This window comes from Mus caroli, chromosome 3 (genome assembly GCF_900094665.2).
Source record: "Mus caroli chromosome 3, CAROLI_EIJ_v1.1, whole genome shotgun sequence".
NCBI classification, from domain to species: Eukaryota; Metazoa; Chordata; class Mammalia; order Rodentia; family Muridae; genus Mus; species Mus caroli.
This window is the reverse complement of record NC_034572.1, coordinates 78,438,012-78,460,912: the sequence shown is the minus strand read 5'-3', so window position 1 is coordinate 78,460,912 and position 22,901 is coordinate 78,438,012. Positions and strand designations below refer to the sequence as shown.

General features: G+C 45.1%; 1 protein-coding gene across 1 annotated transcript in view; it reads left to right on the top strand.

Annotated features, from left to right (window-relative positions):
• Fam160a1 (family with sequence similarity 160 member A1) overlaps positions 1 to 22,901 on the top strand; it is a 124,531-nt gene that overhangs the window by 90,054 nt on the left and 11,576 nt on the right. Inside the window, exons 6-9 of the mRNA XM_021158436.2 lie at positions 6,118 to 6,285; positions 10,774 to 10,853; positions 17,911 to 18,101; positions 20,914 to 22,137. Coding sequence (XP_021014095.1) covers positions 6,118 to 6,285; positions 10,774 to 10,853; positions 17,911 to 18,101; positions 20,914 to 22,137 — 1,663 coding nt within the window. The remainder of the gene's footprint in view (positions 1 to 6,117; positions 6,286 to 10,773; positions 10,854 to 17,910; positions 18,102 to 20,913; positions 22,138 to 22,901) is intronic.

Below are 22,901 nucleotides of genomic sequence, written 5' to 3'. Positions count from 1 at the left end.
ACACAACTTTAAGGGACTGGCAAACGCAGCTGGCATGGAGAAAGAAGTAAACCAGGGCAGAAGGAAGATGGAGGGTATGGATAAAGATTTGCTTCAAAGGATTGTCTACGTTAGACTAGCACTCATAAAACCAAGTCCCCAAGGCAGGCTCTGCCCTAGCACTTGGCCTAGGGGCAGGTTCGTTCTGAGTGTTTACAGCTCTCTTTATCTTATCAAGGCCTTTATCTTATCTCTTGGCAGGGGTGGAATTTGAGTTTTTGACGATACATCAGTCATTATGGTCTACCTTTAATATGAAATAGCATTGTCAACCTGCACTACGTGTGGACTTGTTGATTTGAATGGCAAGTTGATTTGTATAGCTGGCTATTTTTGTGTAAGTTGGTAGTTACCTGCCACACTTCATAGAACAAGGTGGATACTGATCATCTTTTGAGGCAGAAGGCCCTCCTTCTGTCCTAGCTCATTGTCCTTCATCATTGCCACTTCTTTGTTTTGCTGATGCTGTGCTGGGGCCCTGGCAGAAGGCTCTGCTGTGCATTCCTCTGGTGAAGGGTCTTTCCTCTGTGGCCATCGTTAGCTTTCAAGTGATCACACTTGGGCTCTTCGTCTTATCCTCATTAAGGACGTTGCCTGTCTGGGAGGATTAGAAGAAGTTTCTGAGAGAATGATAATGGGGTAAGGAAAGATTTTCTGGGATAAAAGGCTCTGAAGTATACAGTGGGGAGAAAAGATGGAAGAAGGGAACTAGGGCTCCCTAGTTGGGGTGTCAGTTTAAGGTAAGTGTGAGCTCACTCTGTAAAGAGTTTACAGCTGATATTTAATGGGACTGGGCTGTTAATATTTATAGCATGTTATGTAAATGCTGCTCCCCAAGTGCTTCCTTAAATCCTCTTAGCTTATTAATGACAGCTTTGATTTCTAAAAAAGAAATAAAATCTTTCCATTTATGCAGCCTAAGAGTAGTAAACAATAGCTGCACAACGCACCTTTCATGTTGGCCCCTGAGGACAGACTTGGATCCTAGCGAGTTGATTGCTGGGCTTTTGAGCTTAGGAAGGTCATGTGTGACTCAGTGGGGAAGGCTGCTGCAGCAGAAGCCGCTTCTGGGGTTCTCAGTACCGTCAGGCCAGCCGTGCTTGGTAAAGTCCCAGGAAGCTACCACCCAGCCCATTCATTCTCCACTCTTTCCTATTTAGATTTAGCCTTGTCATTTGGGTTGAGGTTTTCACTAGCCGCCCCTGGTGTTGTGGTTAGGAGTGGAACTCCGTGTTTGGAGCTGATCATCACTTCCTGTTTAGCTCAGTTTAGTGGCATTGAGTATTTTTGAAGACCCTCACTAAAATGTATCTACACCCAAGTGTGATCTTAATGCTGTGGAGCCTGAGGCAGGAAGACTATGGAGTTTACTTGGTTCATACAGGGAGGCCTGTGCTAAAAAGATGAGATTGTAGCACAGTAGATGATGCTAGCACGGGCAAGGGTCAAGTAGAATTTCATTCACAGAAGCACTTGTGAGTGCACACACGCACCTGCATGCACACACACAAGAAAAAAGAAAGAACAAAAGGGAAATGAGATGGAAGAGCATCCATTTCCTGTGCCTCCAGGACACAGGTAGAGCAAGACTTCTTAGCTGTTTACTCATTGCAATTCCTTTTGCCTGAGAAGTTCTACCTGGCCCTGGATACACAGGTGCGCTCCTTACTTTTCTCCTCGTCATAACCAACAAGAAGCGGCTAGAGGAGAGACGGGGTTGTTTTGGTTTATAGTTCAGGACGGTACAGAGTCCATCATAGTGTGAAGTGTGGCAGCAGAAGAGAGAGTCGGTCACATGGTATCTGGAGAAAGGAAGAAGAGAGAAGGCAGGAGTCAGGGCTGGGTTCTATAGCTCCAAGGCCTGCTGTCCATGAGTGACTCTCAGACTCTGCCTCCTGAGTAGCACTGCCAACTAGACCCCAAGTGTTAAAACATATGAGTCTATTGGGGGGGGGGCATTTCATATTTTACTACCATGGGTATATAAAATAGATAAGGAAAGCAAATACTTATATTAATAAATCATATTAAAATAAATTAAAATAAAAGCAATTATTTATTACACATATAATTTTGCCATTTATTAATATGAAATCAAAGTTGCATACTGATGAATGTGCCTATTTATTTTTCCATAAAATATTAATTCTTGACTGAATATTTGATGCTGCAGGATGTAGAACATTTTCAGTGTTTTTCAGAGTTGATTGATGCTTTGATTTTATAATTGTCAGTTCTGAGAAAACCACTTCACATAAATACATGGTACAGAGTGGTGGCACTGCGGTTTAGGATCATTTCAGAAATTGTTAGAAATCCTGACCTAGTCCTAATTAAGAATTTAACAAATTTTCTATGAAACTCAAGTTAGCAACTCAAACAGCAGGTTCTACAAGCAAGCATTCTAATATAATGCAATCCAAAGACACAGAAGTGCCGTACCCACGTGCTGAGGAGGAACGGCAGGAAACACTGACATGACAGCCTTCCCGTAGGACAAACTGTTGTGCTTCTGTAAGGGCAGGGACAAAATCCCCAGAGCTCGTAATGTACCTCAGTGTAGGATCTGAGCTCATAATGTACCGCAGTGTAGGATCTGAGCAGAGTTTCTTGGTCTTGTGTGGCATGACAGTGTATGCAGTCCCCATGCTAAGTGTTTAAAACCAAGGCTGCAGTGAACTCGAGGAATATAGCACGTATGAGCTGTTCCAAAACCACCTCAGATGAACTATAGATTTTATTTTAAATTCATTTTTGCTAGCTATGTATCCAGAAGCCATTTATTAGTCCATATTTTCATAATCTCCTTATTTATTTATTTATTTATTTATTTATTTATTTATTTATTTATTTCTGAGGTCCCAACCACAGTTACAAAGCTGAGTAGTGCAGAGGATGTGGAAGGATTATTCTGTTCAACTCTGGCAGCTCTCAGTTGAGGGGTCACTGTCATTCACCCCTGGGGAAGTCCTCTGTATGCCTCGCTTTGTGCGCTGCAGTGGGGCGGTAAGCTATGAACCTCAGGACAGCTTTAGCTGAGTCCCAGCAAGCCCCACTCAAGAACTGCAGAAAATGCCAGGCCATTGCAGCGAGCCACAGAGGCAGGGCAGCCTGTGAAGTGCACTTGCTCAGTGGAACTCCCTTCCCCAGTGTGGTTGCTTTCCTGCATCCTCTTCCTTCATTATATTTGGGTTACTGAGAGCCTATAAAAGTGGTCAGACGATGTCATGTGCTGTTCTCAATGCTTGAGTGCTCACACTGTTGCAGCCAAAAGGGAGGGAAGGTGTTTGTGCTCCAGAGATGTGCCTGTGGTGGGAGTTCTAGTGGATTCTGAAAGAGTAAATCCAAATGGACTTCATTACTATAAAGTCCATTATTCATTAGAATAAAGAAAGGAGACAGCTGATTTGGAATATTTTACCCACCTGGACTCATCTTTCTAGAACATAGCTGAGCACCAAGATCTTATAAAAAGTAATTCAAACCACTAATATGAGAGCGCCACGCCTGTATCCACAGTGCAGCTGTTCATGGCCTATCTACACTGATATCTGCTTTCTAAACTCTTCTGTGGGTTCTTAAAGCTGAAAATTAAAAGGAGGAAAGAAATATAGTATAAAGGGATTGGTCCTGGTACTGATACAATTACAATGACAGTGAACACTTTTTCCATTGATTAATTAATTAATTAGTTAATTCAGTTTACATCCTGATTGCAGCCCCTCAGTCCTCCTCTCACATGGCCCCTCCCTCTCCCCTCTCCTCTCTTCCCTCCTCCTATGAGAAGGGGGAGGCCCTCTGAGTACCAACTCACCCTGGCACATTAAGTCATTGTAGAACTAGGTACATCCTCTTCCACTGAGGCCAGACATGCAGTCCATCTGGGAAACAGGATCCACAGGCAGGCAACAGAGTCAGGGACAGCCCCTGCTCTAGTTGTTGGGGGAACTGTATGAAGACCAGTCTGCACATGTGCTACATATGTGTGTGGGGCCTAAGTCTAGCCCATATGCTCTTTGGTTGGTGGTTCAGGCTCTGAGAACCCCCAAGGGTCCAGGTTAATTGACTCTGTTGGTCTTCTTGTGGAGTCCCTCTCCCCACCAAGTTCCTCAATCCTTCCCCCAACTCTTCCAGAAGACTTCCTGAGTTCTGTCTAATGTTTGGCTGTGGGTCTCAGCATCTGTATCAGTCGCTCCTGGGGGGAGCCTCTCAGAGGACAGTAATGCTAGACTCCTGTCTACAAGTATAACAGAGTATCATTAGTAGTGTCAGGGATTGGTTCTTGCCCATGGGATGGGTCTCAAGTCGGGCCAGTCAGTGGTTAGTCATTCCCCCAGTCTCTGCTCCATCTTTGTCCCTGTACTTCTTGTAGGCAGGAACACAGTTTGGGTTGAAGATTTTGTGGGTGGACTGGTATCCTTATATCTCTACTAGGAGTTCTACCTGGCTACAGGAGGTGGCCACTTCAGGCTCCATATCCCCCACTGCTAGAGTTACCCTCATAGACTCCCTGGGGCCTTTCTCATCCAAGCTTTCTGGCACATCCTAGAGATTCCCTCCCCCAACTCCACCCCAGCCCACCCATCCCACTACCTGCCCATTTTGAGTGAGGTGAGGGAAACAGGGAGGGGGAATCAGGTGTAAGGAGAGAGAGAGAGAGAGAGAGAGAGAGAGAGAGAGAGAGTGAGTTGGGACAATGAATACTTTCAAAGGGAGGGAGAAATAAAACAGAAACTGGAAAGAGGAGACACACTCCTTCAGACAGGATGCCATCTGCTTCATTTAAAGTGGAGTGCACTGGCCGAGGCTAGGCGTTTGCAGAGAATGGAACCCCAGGGCATGAGCTGAGCATTGGATGGCTTTAGTGCGTTTGAGGGTGGATATTTCTGTGTCCATCAGGAACATTAATAACCCGGTGATGGCCTCTAGATAGAAAGATCAGCTGCTGCATCTGCTTTTAGGAGACTAAGGAACGTGTAGTAACTCTTAGAATCAGTATGTTTAAGGTTGAGGGGCTGAGGACACGGCTCAGTGAGGGAAGTGCAGCCACGTAAGCACGAGGACCCAAGTTCAGAGGACCCTAGTTCAGCTCCCTCCAGCCAGGTAAAATGCGAGGTAGCAGTGTGTACCTCATGGCTAGGGTAGCAGCCCTGGCAGATCCCTGAATGGAGGGCCATTCACCATCCTAGTGGAGTAAGTGAGCTGCAGGCTCAGGAAAATACCCTTTCCCCAAAGAAAAAACTCACAAAGTTTACAGTGACCAAAGGATACACTCGACATTAACGTCTCACCTCTACAAACACAACCACACAAACCCCTATACGCAAATGTCTATGGCTAGAGTTTGATGCTTTAAGCCTCCAATCCTTAGCTATGTGATAAAAACCAATTCCAGTCTGATTCATTAAAAGACTGGCATTTTTTTCTGTATAGGAAAAGCACATAGGTAGAAAAATCTTAATTTGTATTATAAAAAAGTCCCCGTTACTCTATTAAGCAGTAAGTTCTTATAGCACTTTATAAATAATGCTTTATGTGCAGTATTCATTTATAAAAATATTGGCTTCTGCTCTCGAGAAACACATCTGAGAGAACATCTGCAGCACTCCATGTCTGCACTTCTCCTCTGCAATTTATGATATTATCATTAAATTTGCTATAGCTCAGTTTCCTGAACATAAAGAACGTCCTTACGTTTACAGCTCCTTGTACTTGGAGGATCCCAGTAAATGTTTATTGAATGACTAATAATGAGAAAAATTACACCAAACTTTCTAATTAATCCTTTATTAACCACATAAATACTTTTCATACTCTCCTGCACTATTTTCGAGTATGTACTAAAACGTTTATAGGGTTTAAACTGCGTTTGACTCGAGCTGTCAGAGCATATGGCTGCCTTCCCTCTGCCTTCACCTTTCCCTTCGTGAGCTACAGGGCAGGTGTTGTGTACTGTAGACATATGGTTGGCTCCAGCGAACAGTTTTCATGGTAGTGTCCCTGTGCTGAGGTGGGGTGTTGGGGTGAGTGTCTGTCAGTCTGTATGTTCACCCCTGCTCTCTCTGCCATTGGTCACAGGTGACAGTGGAGGAGGTCATGACCACCACAGCATACCTGGACCTCTTCCTGCGCAGCATCTCTGAGCCAGCGCTCCTGGAGATCTTCCTCCGCTTCATCCTCTTGCACCAACATGAGAACGTTCACATCCTGGACACCCTCACCAGCCGGATCAACACCCCTTTTCGGGTAAGGAGAGCTTCCGAGGAAGAATGTGTTCAAGTCAGACTCCAGAGGAGAGCGGTTTGGGGAATAAAATTATGAATATTCCCCTCTCTCCCGTTTCCCCTGAGCTGCTATCCTCTTTCTTTGTGGACAGAGATAATTTGGTAACCTTTTTTCCTATCAGGTGTCCCTTTGTTAGGGAGGTGGCACTATTCCTTAGACCCCTTTTTCTCCTCTTGTCTGTGTCCATGCTTTCTTGTGTGGAACTGGCAAAATGCACTTCTGAAGGAGCAAGATTCTAAGGACATAAAGACTGAGGTGCAGGGCGAGCCAGGGAACGTGAGTGGTCAGGGCATGAGGTAGCAATTTAGTGGAAGGCTGAAGTAGAGTCTAATAAACTTACTGGAAATAAAAAAAAAGCAGCTACTAAGGAAAAAAATCTGTAAAATGTACACACACACATAATATATTTTACACATTATATTTTACATATATTATGCATGTATGTATGTAAGTATATATTTACATATTGTGTATAACATACATATATTATACATACATACACATATTCGTGTGTATATATATATATATATATACGTGTGTGTGTACATACATATATATAAATATAAAATATATGTGTATAGCCAGGAGGCATGATGGCAGAGGTCTGTAATCTAGTACTTAGGAGACTGAGGCAGAAAGTCTGCAAACCTGAGGCTAGCTTAGACCACATAGCAGGGCACTGTCCCAATTAAAAAAAAAAAAAAACTGTATGAAAAAAATTAAGGAAATTAAAGTGTTATACTAGGAAAAAAATCTCATTTAACAGTTCACCTGATAGCAGCAGAGTGCACAGTCAGCCTTCTCCAAGGAAGACACAAGCCAAACCAACAGCAAGGCTCAGAGGATGTCAAGGCTTTGACATCATGCCGTGTGTGCTGTCTGGTTACAATGAGTTTCAATGAAAAGCAGCATTGATAGACGTTTGAGGCATCCACAGGCATGTGGGCATGCGCTTACTGTAAATACCTAGAAGACCAAGAGGTTACAAGGGGAAAGGGAGGGTCCTTTGAGTTGTTACAAACGTGGACGAACCGTGAAGACATTGCACTCAGTAGCAGAAAGACACTACAGCCAGTAACCAAAGCACAAACTGCTTGCTCGTCTTTGTCTGCGGTAGAAAAAGCATAGTCAAGCTTACAAAACCAGAGTAAAATGATGGTTTCCAGAGGCGACGGAGCAGAGTGGTGGGGACTTCCTTAAGCTGAGGGAGGATCTGTGAAAACTCAGAACTAAAACTTAAAAGAAATATTCCCTTAAGGTAAGCGTGTGCTTATTAATTATTTAAGCACAGTGCTTCTGTTTATATAATTAAGCAAACAAAGGCCCAGATTAAAATTAAATCTGCTCGATTTTTAGATAACATGATCTTATATGCAAAACAAAACAAAAATCTCAGGAATGAGCTAAGAAGAGCCATTAGAGCTCATAATGGTTCAGCAAGGCTTCGAAGATCCAATTTCACGTGCAAAACAATTCTATTTTTAAGTGGTAGTGAGTGTTTTAATGCCTCTTTTTTTCTGTTACGATGATAAACATTTTAAACTTACAAAAATCAGTTATTTGAAGGAGGAGAGGTTTACTTCTTAGCTTACATTTCAAAGTAGAGTTCATCACGCAGGACATCAGGCAGCAGGAGCGTGAAGCAGCCACCACAGGGACAGCCATGTCAGGAGCAGAAAGGGATGGCTGCGTGGATCTTAAGGCGAGTTCATGTTCCCTTGCCTGCAGCCCACACTTAAGATGGGTTCTCCAATAGCAACCAAGCTTATTAAGATACCTGGACCCCCCCTCCCAACACACACACATATACGCACATACACATATAAACACACATACACACACATACACACATATATACACACACATACACATATATACACATACACACACACACAGGTTTATCTCCCAGATGACTCTAGATTCTGTCGAGTTGGTAATTAACACTAAAAATCAAATTGGGATCATTTACAATAGTGTCAAAAGTAATAAAATGATTGGGAAGGAATTTCACAAAAGAAGGGTAAAACATAGTGCAAAACTACAAATGTTTGTGGAAAAAAAATCAAAGAATGAAATAAGTGGAAAAACATCCTATGTTCCTAGGTTGGACGACTTGATGTTGTTCCTATAATAGTATTACCCAAATGATGTACAGTTGGAATTTGTTCATTCCAACACTAATTAGCCTTTGTAGAGATTCTAAACTTCACACAGAAACCCAGAGTTCCCAGAATAGCCATGAAAAACTTCAAACAGAGACAACTGGGCATGTGTGTGTGTGCGCGCGCGCACACGTGCATATGTGTGTAAAACAACTAAAGAAAAAGTGGCTTGAGGAAAAAAGAATGAAATTGAATTACTAACTCGTATGACAAACAAACATTAACTCAAAATGACTCAAAGACTTAAAGTTTAAAGAAAATGAGATTATCTGTGCAATTATGGCAGTGGTTTCTAAGATGACATCAAAAACACGAGCAACAAAAGACAAATTAGACAAAACTGGAAATATTCAAGATGAATCTCCTTCGTATTTTAAGGATGAGCCGTGGAGACAAAGTGCAGTGGGTGGGGTATGCCCGTGAGCCTGGCGTTCTGGAAACCCAGGCAGAAGTGTCACAAGTTGGAAGCTAGCCTGGATTACAAGGCAAGATAGTATTTCAGAAACAAATCTAAATTAAGATCCAGAGAGATGCCTCAGTGGATAGAGGCTCTCACTGTGCAAAGCTGGTTACCTGAATTCAATCCATGGCAGCCTCGTAAAGGTGGAAGGAGAGGACCGACTCTACTAAGCAGTCGTGTGACGTCCATGTGTGCACAGTGCGATGAGTGCCCACATATATCATGCACATGTGCACAATAATAATAGTTTCAAAACATTAAAAAATAGTTTCAAATAGCAAATAAACAAGATTTGAACATTTGAAAAGACAATCCAAAGAATAGTTGGAAAGCTTTAAATCATAAAATACTTGTAAATAGAATAAAGAACTCCTACAACTCAGTTATTAAAAGAAACACACACACTACCAAGCACCTTGACAGTGATTGGCAGGGGTTACTATGACAATAGATAAGCAGGATAGCTATTTGAGACTGGAAAAGTGTAGGGTGGCTGTATCGTGAGGAAGAACAGAAAGGGTTCTCAGGGAGAGGTGATTCCAGGCTAAGTCTCAGAGGACGCAGGAAAAGGCATTCCAGGTAAGGGGATGTCTTAGGGTTTTATTGCTGTGAACAGACACCATGACCAAGGCAGCTCTTATAAAGACAAACATTTAATTAGGGCTGGCTTACAGTTTCAGATTATCATCATGGTGGGAAGTATGGCAGCATGTAGGCAGACATGGGGCTGGAGAAGGAACTATGAGTTCTACATCTTGATCTACAGTCAATGGCAGAAGACTGTCATTCTGGGCATAGATTAAGTGTAGGATACCTCAAAGCCCAACCCCACAGTGACACACTTTCTCCAGCAAGGCCACACCTACCCCAACAAGGCCACACCTCCTAATAATGCCACTCCCTAAGGGCCAGGCATTCAAACATATGAGTCTATTGGGGCCATACCTATTCAAACCATCACATGGCGCGCATACAGTGCCTTGGAATGGGAGAGACCGTGTTGTGTTTGACTACCTAAGCCTATCACCACCCTGAGCAAAGGAGATGTCTGAAGCCAAAGACAGCTATTTCTTTACAATACCTTTGTTGGTATAAGTTCGTCCTGCCTAGAATACAAACTAGCATTTACTCTCCTCTACAAAGAATAAAGAGTCTAAATTACTTATGAAATGACCTGATAGATTGATGACAGCCTATGATACAGAAGCTACAGTGATTTTTATAATTGGATATTTCCCCTGTTTGATCACTCCTTTTTAGGAAATAGAGATTGAAAGAATTCATATGTTTATAAAAGAAAATTCATTTAATTTTTTTGAGTGAACTCCTTAGGGAAGAAGATTTTCATTCTCAGAGCACTATTTGGAACCAAAGAGAAAAAATTGCCCAATAGCAAGAGAGAAATCTAGGCTTGGAGCTGCAGACTCTGGAGAGAGCTGGCCAGGTTATAAGTACTTTCCAGTGAGGCCTGGCTTGTAAATAACCGGTGTCATATTTGAAGACAACTGAGAACGATAAATTGTTTACAGATGAAGTAGGGAAGATTTTATGTGTGTCCGGAGTTGAAGGGGCACATTCTTGTTATCTAGATCTTTGAAGATTCACAGTAAGAGCACGGGCATCTCTCAGGCAGGCGCTGGGTTTCTAGCCAACTCTTCCCCCCCAAGGGAACTGCTCTACTGAATATATTTGTTCCTGGCAGCAATATGTGTTTTATGAAAACTGGATAGAGAGACCATTTTGTTCTGTAATTCTGGATTCTTTGTCACCTGTTGGGAGTGGAGTTCCCTGCCTGACACTGACAGAGCCCATGTTGATTGTCCCCAGCTTTGTGTGGTGTCCTTGGCACTGTTCAGAACTCTCATCGGCTTACACTGTGAAGATGTGATGTTACAGCTAGTTTTAAGGTGAGTTTCCATCATTTTGTTTTCGTGAAAGAAAGATTTCCTCTGTACTACTACTACTGTTTTGTTTCACTTTAATTGCGTAAATGAAGCAAGGACCATGCCTCTGAGGAAGAAAATTATTAAGAGAGCCAATTTAATCTTTTTGCTGTTATTTACCAAAGTTAATTTTGTTTGATTATGGAAAGTTTTTAGTGGGGGCATTTGTATTATATTATAAATGTTTCCCTGAAAACAATAAGGAGAATGGTGGAAAAATTTGCAAGTATTAAAGCTCTTTGGGGTCATGGCTGCAGTTCATTCTCCTGAGGTACCCTTTTTGGGTTTGCCCTCTTAAGGGACCCCTATTATTAAAAACAACTTTTTCAAATATAAAACACTTGAATTTAATCCTCAGCCTTTTCTTTAGTAACATTGCACCATGACTGTCTAGTGTGTGAGCTCCATTGTGAGATCTGCAGGGAGCAGATAGGGGACAAGGTGGGAACGTGGGGGCCCTTTGAAGATGTTGCTGTCTGAGGATGGGAGTCTCAGGCAGCTAAGATGGTCTGAGCTTGGTAATTAGGCAGCAGGTTCAGCAGTCCCCAGTTTTGCCTTCTTCCCACCCCAACTCCCAGCCCCGCAACCCCCACTGACCATGGGACTCGGTGCTTCTACGAAGGAAAATGACTGTGCTTCATTGCTAACATGAGGTTTGGTCCTGAATCCCAGTGCTGAACCTCAAAAGCACCAGGCTGGTCCCCTGAGGTTGCGTTTCCTCCTTTGTGCTGAACCCAAATCCTAAATCTCGGAATGGGCCCCTCCAGTGAGACCCACCCTGACATGAGCTACAGGGTAGTTAAATCCGCGTAGGAAGACTGCTGGAGCAAAATGACCTGACCCTCTCCTTTGTAGCTGCTATACATGGAGCAGAGACAGGGCAAAACGTCGAAGAAGTTAGCTTCCCACAGAGATGTGTTGGGTTGTTCTGTCAGCTCTTAAGCTGGCATATAGACACAGAGCTGTGCTTTCTGATGGGCAGGGACTAGAAGAGTGGACAGCCTTGGCAGCAGAAGTGTGTGGGCCTGGCCTGAGGAGCTCTGTTCTCCGAGGTGGGTGGCCAGCAGGTATAGTGGAGGAGGGTCAGCCAGCACACCCTTGAGTGCACTCCTCCTCCTTTAGTGGACACAAGGACCCGTGAACCTGAGAATAGGGCTAGAGGTAGACCTGGGCTTTCTCTAGTCCACCACTGGGTTTTGATATGACTTGAGTAGAAATCACTGAAAGGGGCTGGCACCACAGCTCATTTGGTAAAGAGCTCGCCATGCAAACATAAGGACCTGATTGGATTCCCCAGAACCCATTTTTAAAAATAGCTGGGTGTGGTAGTGTCTGCTTGTGATCCCAATGCGGGAGAGGCAAAGACAGGATGAGAGACAATGTCTCAGCACAAACAAGGTAGAGGTGCCTGGGGAATGGTATATGAAGTTGACCTCTGACCTCCACATGCATGTATGTGTACACAGAGGGGGCTGAGGAGGGAGGGAGGCAGAGGCAGGGAAAGAGAGAGAGGTTACTGAGGTGAATCCAGGTTCACTGATGGGACTTTCTGCGAATGCCTGGGACTAGTCAGAAATGCAGATTCCCCCAGAACCTGGTGAATCAGAAGCTCTGTGGGTAAGGCCTGTGAGCTGTGTCTTAACAGATGCTCTAGAGCGGTGTTTTTCAACCTGTGTGTCGAAACCCCCAAGTCGCGTATCAGATATCCTGAATATCAGATGTTTACATTACAGTTCATAACAGTAGCATAATTACAGTTATGAAGTAGTGATGAGATAATTTTATAGTCGGGGGTCACCACAGCATGAGGAACTGTGTTAAAAGGTCACAGTGTTAGGAGTTAAAGGGTCACAGTGTTAGGAGGTTGAGTGGCATTAGTCTAGAAGATCCTGGCTTACCACTGGAGTCAGAGCAGCACTGGCTGGAGGGATTGCTGATGTGAATATAGCATCCCACTAAAGGGGAATTAAATCTAAGTCTTGAAAAACTTGGTGGCACACCATGGAGGGCCTTACAGGTTGTCACTTTATGGGAGACTATCATTTCTAAGATTTTTAAGTAAAACAACGTTTTTGAACTTTTAGGGTTTAAATCAGGTCATCAGTGACTAATCTTAAGGCATTAGCAGAGTACAAATCCGATCATAAGGACGCAGCTGGTAGTCTGTTCTAAAAGGATTACTTCAGCTCCCCAGCAAGTATCTACAGTCAGGACAGAATGCATTAGCAGGGCCTGAGTGAAATCCAGCAGAAAACTTGGCAAAGCATTTTCTATTGCTCAGACCCAGGCTCTTACTCAAGGTGGGCAGAGCTTGATTGCATTTAAATGTTAAATTCCTAAAGGCTGTTCCGCTGACAGCAGGGATAAAGCTAGCTCTCTCTCTCTCTCTCTCTCTTTCTCTCTCTCTCTCTCCTGTGTGTGTGTGTGTATGTGTGTGTCCCTGAAATGGCAGCCTGACTGGATCTGAGGTCCATTGCTTTCTCCTGTGGGTCACCAAGGCCAGGCAAAGCCAGAGTTGTGGCAGGCTTGCTGGACATCTGGTAAGCTTTACACGATAAGCTCTGACCCTTTGTCTGCTCATAGCATTCACATCTGTCCTCAGCAGCAGTGTTAAACATGGCTGCATCTGAGAGCCAGGCCTGGACCTTAGGAAGATGAGAAATAAACCTGTGTTTGAGTGTGGACATGTCCCAATTAGGGCTGGTTGGTTCTGTGATGTCCCAGAGGTGCCTGCAGGGCATCACACTATGACAAGTTCTGTGGAAGAAGGAGGGGTGCCAGGCCCGAGGTGCAGACAGCTCGACACCACCTGCCCTAGGTGCTCTGGCCGGCTACTTGTTCCATGGAGCTGATGGGGATACTGCAGTAGCACAGTTGTTCTTTACTGCGTACTTCCTATTTCCTACTCTACTTCCTGTGAATGCCAGAGAAAAGCACCCGAGAGGACCTGTGCAGGAGACCTCTGGCTCCCTCCCCTCCCTCTGAGCTGCAGATTTTCTTGTTCTACTTCTGGAATGTGCTACCTTGTAGGATGATTGAAAGGAACAAGGTGATATCCACAAAAGCATTTTGAAACAATGTGGGGTGTTATATATACTTAGAGGATGGGAACCTTCTAGAAAATATATTTTAAACTCATAAAAATAATGTCTTTTCTGATTTAGAATCTGTCCCTGAAGCAAGGGCAACAAAGAACTTTATTCTTCTAGGCATTTAAACTTTGTTGGAAAGAATATAAAACTAGGTTATAATCTACCCTTTCCATTTTTGCCTGCTGTGCAGTTGTTTGGCTGCGCATGATAAGCTTGGGGGCCCGAGAGCTCGTGAGCAGCGTGGTTGTGTGGATCCCTCCTAATGAAGTCGTTACGTGGTAAAGACATTACCATATCTCTGTCTGTTGTGCCCTAAGTGCTCCTAAATATTGATACTTCAGAGTAGTATTCTATTAATAACTGATGCAAATTTCTCCTTTGGCCAAGTGTCAGAAGAGTCCATTGAGATGAGAGATTTGCAAAGAGAGAGAGAGAAATCCCAGAAGAAATGGCCCCCTTGGGTGTGTGCACCTGTGAGAGGCCAGGCACAGACCGGGAATATTGGTGGGCAGGGGTGCGACAGACCCTGTGCTCTGGGAGTGTCCCAGTTCTGGGGAAAATCAATTGCTTGGGCCTGGGTTGGCATCTCTGAATCCTCTTAGTGTGTCTTTATCAGGTTTGTGAGCTCTGTTGCCTGTCCAGATAGGGGCAGTTTTACTTGAAGAGAAGCTGTGTGCACAATTCAGGCACACCTCTGTCCTGCAGAGGAGCTGGGGACAGTGGCAGAGGTGGACAGCCAGCCCCGGGAGGGAGGAACGGGAGAAACATGGCCAGAACTATGGTGAGCAGTGAAGATCTCTGGAAGCTCACTTGCCTGCTTGCAGTCAGTCTTCTGTCTACGGACCATGCTTCAGTCCCTCGTCTCTGCCTTCTGATTGGTTGTTTCCTTGCCAGGGTATCAGTAAGCATGTGTGCTCCGTGTCACCACTTGTTACTCATTGGCTGAAATGAATGGTGACCTATTTAAAAAAATATTCTTTGAGAATTTCATACATGTATACAATGTGTCTTGATCATATCTACCTCCCATACCTCCTCCTCCTGCTCCACATCCCATGTCCTCCTCCAAAGCTCATAAAACCTTTATTTATTTATTTATTTATTTATTTATTTATTTATTTATTTCAGTGATGGCTGATTTTAATAAATAATGCCCAATGAAAGGTTGTAGAGGGTTGAGGAAGTAATGAAAATATTTGTGTGCATATATTCGGTACTTCTTAATCTGTGAGCTGTGTGTGATGCTATTGACGTAAAATCCCAGTACTCATGAACCTGCAGCAGGGAGAAAACGGGCTGGAGGCCGCCCTGAGAAACACAGCATTTCCATCAGTCAGCAAACACGTGCAGGGGTCTGTAATTATTACTTCCTAATGTAAATAAAATCTCCACACAAAATTATCATATAGTCAAAAGATGGCTTAATGAAAAATACCTGTACTAAATGCCTACGTGATTTTTCTACTAGCATCAACCACAGTATATTCCTGTTTATTGTTTGAGACACTTTTAGCATGAGTTCTGTTCCTGATCTCTCAACGATGGATAGACACAGGGATAAGGTACAGTGTGCTCTCTTACCCTTGATTAAAAAAACCAAAAACCCAAAGGAACAGCTGCTGGGAATCCTAGCTTGTTGGGGTGACTGTCCCCATTTACAGTCCACAGAAACTCTGCTTAAACCAACAGGGATGGAGTTCCTTCATTTGGTTTATTTAAAAGGGGATTCTGAGCCTCTGCCGAGAACATGCATTTTCAGAGTTATACGTTGTCAACTCTTTCTTCTAAAATAATTTCAAGCTATCTACTGGTGGTATTTGATAAATAGCTTTATTAGCTTTGATCCAGCGTTCCATTTTCTTTTTTAAAAAAATACTTCAAACAAAGAGTAGAGGCATGTATATCAATTTAAGTCATGAGGGATGGTTGGTTTGAGCTGCAAACAGGCATTGAGCTCATGCAGTCTATGAACTGTTGATTCCATGAATCGTTAATGATTCACGTGAAGACACAGTAAGTCCTGTGTTATCTGCATGGCTGTAGGCCTTACTTCACTGGGAACAGAAGAGTTTGTGTCAGTGCTTCAGGATAGGCTTCCTTGCTGTCACCCCTGCCACCTTGGTCCCTTGGGATACAGAAGCCATTCCCTCTCCAAGCAAGGCTCTTATGCATTCACGAACACGTCTTTCTCCCATCCTTATCATTTGTGTCTGCTGTGCTGTCTTCCCTGCCCTGGCCCTTTTTCTGGATGCTGCTGCCTTACTCCCATTGTATCTTGAGCCCTGGTTGCCTGCATCCCTCTTCCTGTGCTCCAGCTAGATGCCCTGAGGTCCTGGGACAACTGGATTCCCTGTGATTCTCTCTGAGTTCCAGCTGGGCAATGCTCAGACAGAGGTGGGGGAATGCTTCTCTCCCCGCTGTCACCCCAATTACTAAGGCATCTCAGTTCAGAGAGCCCTTATGAGGAAGGATGTCTTTATTTCCACCCACATCATCCATCCTTGCTCCTGTAGGGTTCAGACACAGGTCTCCACTGAGTCTGAAGAAACCAGTCTTCTTCCCTGTACTTCCCTCCCTCTCTGTTCCTTTGTTCTTATTGCTTTCAAGATGCAGCTTATGAATGTAGATACTGCCACACCAGAGGTGACTGATGGGTTGAATCCAGCCCTTAGAAACAGCAGTGTGTGTGCCCGTGAGGGTGGAGAGCAGAAGGAAGGAGACGGCCCTGTTACCTAGCTACACTAGAATTTAAAGAACTCATACCCGGAGAGTGCTCTTGACGTGATCACTTAGAGTGGATCAAGGGATTGCACGTTTCTCTCCCTGACTCAGGCTCCTTGCAGCAGATGGGCCATGAGAACAAACTTAGGTTTCCTTCATTGGAATCAGAGGGAGATGTGAGGAAGCACTCCATGATCACCGGCTCCTAACATGCCCTGTGAGCTATGCTTTTTATCGTTTCTATGCGGTCCTCAGTCACAGATTGTTTGCCTTTGTGCTGCCTCTTTCTCAGGAGCTGTATTAGGCAGTAAGCACATTCTGGTTTATTTAAAGGTTGTGCTTGCTCAGATGGGAGCTTAGGCTACTGTGAAACTGGCTCTGGCATGGATCCTTCAACCTACTTGGTCCATCCTTGTTGAAATGGCTGGTGCGGTGTTTCTCGTTAGAACAGGCAGGCACTAAACATGTCCATTCTACCCATAAGCCTCACTAATATGCTCTGCTCTGTCTAAAACACAACCATGTTTTCTCTCCCCTGGGTTCATGTTAATGTGAGGATGCTTTCAGTTTCCAGCCAACCTGGACATCAGGGCCCAGGGCTCCCCACTGAGCTGTCAGGCATCATCTTTCCTCATGGTCATGGAGAACAGGAGAGGGTCTGGAGGGATTTGCCACCTTTACTTAGGGCCTATTCACTTAGAGTCAGTTTTAGGGATCATAAGACAAGACTGCTGAAGCAGTTCTTGCTTGGGCAGCACATTTGCTGTGGAGGAAGATTAGACATATTTGTCATGAGAGAATAATAATGCTTCCTGGCACACACACAGGAAGGGGAGAAGAGCTCTGCCTTCGGGTACAGAGCTGGAAGTCTCCCTAGAGAATGTGGTGCTTCCAGATAAGACATTGTCAGGCAGAGAAGTGGGAAGGTTCACTCCAGGGGGAGGTTGCAGTGGACTTAAAGGCATAGGGGTAAAGAGAGAAATGTAATGAGGAAGGTCATAGGCCAGAAATGTACCAAGAGAATAGTTCTGTCGGAAGGAAGAAGCCCTTAGCATCCTTTTAAGCAAGGCAGTGGATAGCCAGTGGCCAGTATGCTGGGTGGGGAGAGGACAGGTCTGCCCCTGCTCATGATCCTTGTATGGTAATCATTCTGGTAGTGGTGGTAGGGCATTGCAGAAACACTGAATGCCTGCTCTTTGTCATTTCAGGTATCTGGTCCCCTGCAATCACATGATGCTGAGTCAAAGGTGGGCTGTGAAGGAGAGAGACTGTTACTCCGTGTCCGCGGCCAAGCTGCTTGCCTTGACCCCTGTCTGTTGTGCCAGTGGTATCACTCTGACACTTGGGAACCAAGAAAGGGATTATATTCTCTGGTCCAAGTGTATGCATGATGACTCAGGTGGGAACACGTTAGGAATGGTCTTTAAACTTGATGTCACATCCATCTCTCCTGGCATGATGTGTCTGTTTCTTTGGGTAGAAGAAATAACTGGAATTAAAGAGTAGTTGGAGCCTTTTCCCATTCTTTTTTCTTTTTTCTTTTTTCTTTTTCTTTTTTTCTTTTTTTTTTTTTGGTTTTTCGAGACAGGGTTTCTCTGTGTAGCCCTGGCTGTCCTGGAACTCACTCTGTAGACCAGGCTAGCCTCGAACTCAGAAATCCACCTGCCTCTGCCTCTCAAGTGCTGGGATTAAAGGCGTGCGCCACCACTGTCCAGTGCCTTTTCCCATTCTTAAGAGTTACAGACTCTGTGGTTAGTATTCACCAAGACACCTGTCTTCACCTAGTCATTTAGCACAGATTTTTATCTTACATGTCCTTCCTTTTTAGTGGTATCTTCAGAGCCAAATAGGAACGTGTATGCTAACATGTCTTCTAAAACAGAATGAGTTACAGGTGTTGAGTCTATAACCAAGGCAGACCTGCTTTTTAAGTTCCAAAATTTGAAGTTCAGATTAAACATGATTTTCCAAAACTTGCCAGCTATGTTCTCTGTGCAATCACATTTAAGGACAGGGGGGAGGTAGTGCCACCATTTACAGATGAAGAAACAGACTCAGGGAGGAGAGACTACTTGTTCAAGGTTATGTCACGTGCAGCTTCTCTGAATCCACATCCCATGTTTGTTCTGCATCCTGCCTCTAGAGTTGCAGAGTCCCAGTGGGTGGTCTCCATAGCAAGCTGGCAGAATTGCTGTGTACCAGTTAACAGCTAGGATTCTGATCTTACCACCTTTTAGGGGAGAATTCTTAATCATTGCAAACCTCTCCCCTTTTTTGTGTGAATAGTAGCTACTCCAAAGGACTGCCCCAAGGCACACAGGGCTCTTAGGAGGCTTTCTCAGCATGGAGCCACTCACTGCTCAGGAGCTATTCCCAGGGATAGTTCAATGAAGTGTATAGGAAAGGTGAAACTAACCTTCTAACAGGAGAATGGTAATCAAAGGGGCATGGGCTTCATCTATACTCCTAAAGACTCAAGCCTGACCCAGTCAGGTAGAGATTCATTATGAAGGAGTACAGAGCTCACAAAGACATGGCACTGGAGTGTGGAGAGGGTCCAGAGCAGGCCAGTGCTTGAATCACCCATGGCCCTGCCACAGCTGGGGTGGGTGTTGTTCTATCTGTGAGCACGTGAGGGAAACGTCTATCAGATAGGACCATTAACTTCTATGCCAGTGATGAAGCTCTTACAATAGCTGAGATGTTTAGGGGCGGTGGAAGGCGTGGTGCTCTCTAAGTCAGTCTTTTCTAAACATTTCCTTTGCTGGGAAATTACAAACTTTAGAACAGGTGCTTTCACAACTATTTCATTGATGCTATTGACATTTGTAACATGAAGTCAGTCGCCTTCAAACACAGGACACTTTCTCTGTTTTGGCTTGACTGTGACTTGACTTCAAGAGAGCGTTTGCTGTGTGTCTGCAACCTGAGTGTTCCAACAAGGTGCAGTGAGTTGTCTTTCCTGGAAGCCCAGGATTTTTCTACCAGAAGATCTGGTTATCAAACTTATGATCATCAGCCTTTCACTTTATTATCAAGACCAAAATTAAAATTAAGATGCCTTTAAGTTATCATACAATGTGGCAGGCACCACATTGGGAATGTTACCTCCTTGTGCAGGGAGATGGCCTTCATTGGCTCTCATTTCTCCAGGGACTAGTATTAGAGGGAAGGCAGGGCTCCCTCCTTTTTGCGTGCCTAGTCTTATTAATAGATGAATTTGGAAATGGACTCCAGAGGAAACGTAAAGACAATTTTAATAAAATTTGAGAGAGAAACACCAAGATAGGCAAGCTGTAAGTCTTGGGAGTCATCGGGAAGAGGGATATGGGGAAGAGGAAGAGAGAGGCCGTGCCATGTGCCTCTCAAATTAGGGGCCAAGAAAACAGATTCCACATTTAGATGGGCACTGGCCACATGGAGGGTCAGCAGCACTTGACAAGGGTAGGGATAGGGGCTTTTAGAGAAAGAGTAAGGGTGCCCAGAGTTTGAGGAAAACAGTACCTAGGATTTTGGCTAATATCCAAGAGAAATAGAGAGAGAGAAAAAAGGAGAAGTTAGTTTTCTGAACAATTCTGGAAAGCTGGTAGGCTCCAGGGCAAGGGCTACATAAGAGGCTGCTCGAGGGAAGGATTTCTGGGAAGATAAACACATCATCTCTTTAAGAGGATAATTATTCTTCCCCTCTCCTTAGCCCATCTTTAGACAAATCAGCTTTCCTGTGGGGTGGAATCAAGGCCAGGTGATTGACAGGCCCAACTGGATTAACCCTTGAGGAAGGAAATCATAACATGTAAAGTGGTGGTTTCTGGAGCAGATTAGAACATGTCTCCACCTGGGACCAGAGGCATTATACATTGTTTGGCCAGTAGTCCTGAGGAGCGAACAGGCTAGTGTTTGCTTTTCTGGTGTTGCCAGGAAATGGGAGGTGGGCTCCAAAGCTGACCATGATAGAGGGGACCATCCTTATGGCCTCTCTGACTGTCTAGCTACCACACAGCAGCACCTAAGAGTTTTCTCTTGGCTATAGCCAGCAATTGGCCATTTTTGTTTTGTATCTTCTGTGACATTTCTGTCACTGTCTTTTTTTCTCTAATTCCGTTTTTATTATTCAGAAATAATGTAATCAACCATTGTTAGACCTAAACTGGTACCAGGTTCCCATGTGTGCACGAATTCCCACCTCTCTGATGCTGTCTGCTCTTGCACAGGATCTGAGGAGCAGCTACTGCCAGAGACACCCTGCTCGCCCTCTTCACCTTCCCCTCCTCCCCCACCCACCCCAGCAGCCTGCATTGTGGAGTACGGGAAGGCCCTGGACATCAGCTACCTGCAGTATCTGTGGGAGGCCCACACCAACATCCTCCACTGCATGAGGGACTGCAGAGTGTGGTCAGCCCTCTATGATGGGGACTCACCTGACCCTGAGACCTTTCTGCAGAATCTGTCAGAGGAGAGCCGAGAAAACTCAGGTCACCCAGAGGCCAGACTCCCACAGCAGAGTGTTAGGACATCAGGGCAGACAAAGGACAAGAGCCAGTCAGAGCTGGAATGGGATGACAGCTACGACACTGGTATCTCTTCAGGGGCAGATGTGGGCTCCCCCGGGCCTGATGACGAGGTGGAGACCCCAGCCCCACCAGCACCTATTGATCCCCCCAAACACATCCAGGAGATGAAGAAGAACGCCATCCTCCTCTTCAAGGGGTCCTACATTGAAGAGTCAGACTTCCAGGATGACGTGATGGTATACAGGCTGTGTGCTGAGAAGGACGCAGAGGACACCACGGAGCCACAGAAGGACCCCTCGGAGCCGCAGAGGGACACCTTGGAGCCGCTGGAGGACACCTCAGAGCAGCAGGAGGACACCTCAGAGCTACAGGAGGACACCGCAGAGCCGCAGGGGGACACCGCGGACCCACCCGCTGAGGCTCAGCCCAAGCCCCAGCCGGAAGCCCAGAGTCTCCCCACGAGCAATGGACCTCTCTCTAGTCCCGATCCTGAGACAGAGTCACAACCCAGCAGGGAGAGTTCAGAACTGTTTCAGAACACATTCTCAGAAGCCAAGCCAGAGAATGAGCCTGGTGTAGCCTTAGCATCAGACTCGGAGTTGACAGCCACCACGTTTGAATTGGCGGTTGTCAGCACGGAGAGTGAAGACTTCATCGCACAGTACGACCAGATCATTCAAGAACTGGACTCTGGCACCGGGGGCTTGACGGAGCAGAGCATCCCTGCCTCAGAGCCCTTACTTCTTACACAGCAGGAAGAAAGCAGGGAAGAGAGCAAAGCGGAGGAGGAGGAGGAGGACGACTTCGACTCCCTCATGGCGGCCACGCCTGCCGTGGAGGCCGGGTTGTCCCCATTTGGTGTTGGAGAGGATACTGCCTTTACCAGCCGCCATCCCGTGAGGACTCAGAGCACGCCGTTCACAGGTGACAACCTTAAGTGGCTTTGTGGGTTCAGCTTTTGAGAATGCTTGTGCTATGGCAAGAGAAAAGTGCGGAAGTGGAAGGTGAGGGTCTCCATTCACCTAACAGGAGTGAAATGTCTTTGCAAGGAGCGAGGGGGCAGCCATGCAGCGCTGTTCCTACTACGATGGATTTGTTTATCAAGTCAGGCTTTACGTTCTGACGGTTTTTGTTTCTTTGGTTTGGTTTTGGTTTTGGTTTTTCGAGACAGGGTTTCTCTGTGTAGCTCTGGCTGTCCTGGCACTCAGTCTATAGACCAGGCTGGCCTCGAACTCAGAAATCTGCCTGCCACTGCTGGGATTAAAGGCGTGCGCCACCACGCCTGGCCGAGTTCTGACATTCTTGATAAAGTCATAGGCCTGATTAGACCACACCAGAATCGAGTCATTATTTAAGCTGCATTTCCTTGAATCTAACTTGTTTTTCCACCCTAGCACTTACCTGTATGTGTATTGTTCTTTTTTTAAAATTACTCTGTTATTAGAGGACATGTGGAGAGACATCAGTTCTGTTTTTGTTCCCAGTGGCCGAGCAGTGACGTCATGCTTAAAACACTTGAAGGATGGCAGTTGGGCGAAAAGGGCCATCGCCATTAGTTGGGCTTTTGCCCTAAAGGAAGGGCTCAACACCTCAAAATAAAACTAGAGGCTCACAGGTCCTAACCACACTCCCAAAAGCACGAGTTCCAGCACTGACAGTGCCAGCAACAGGGAGGACCTGGGCGAGGA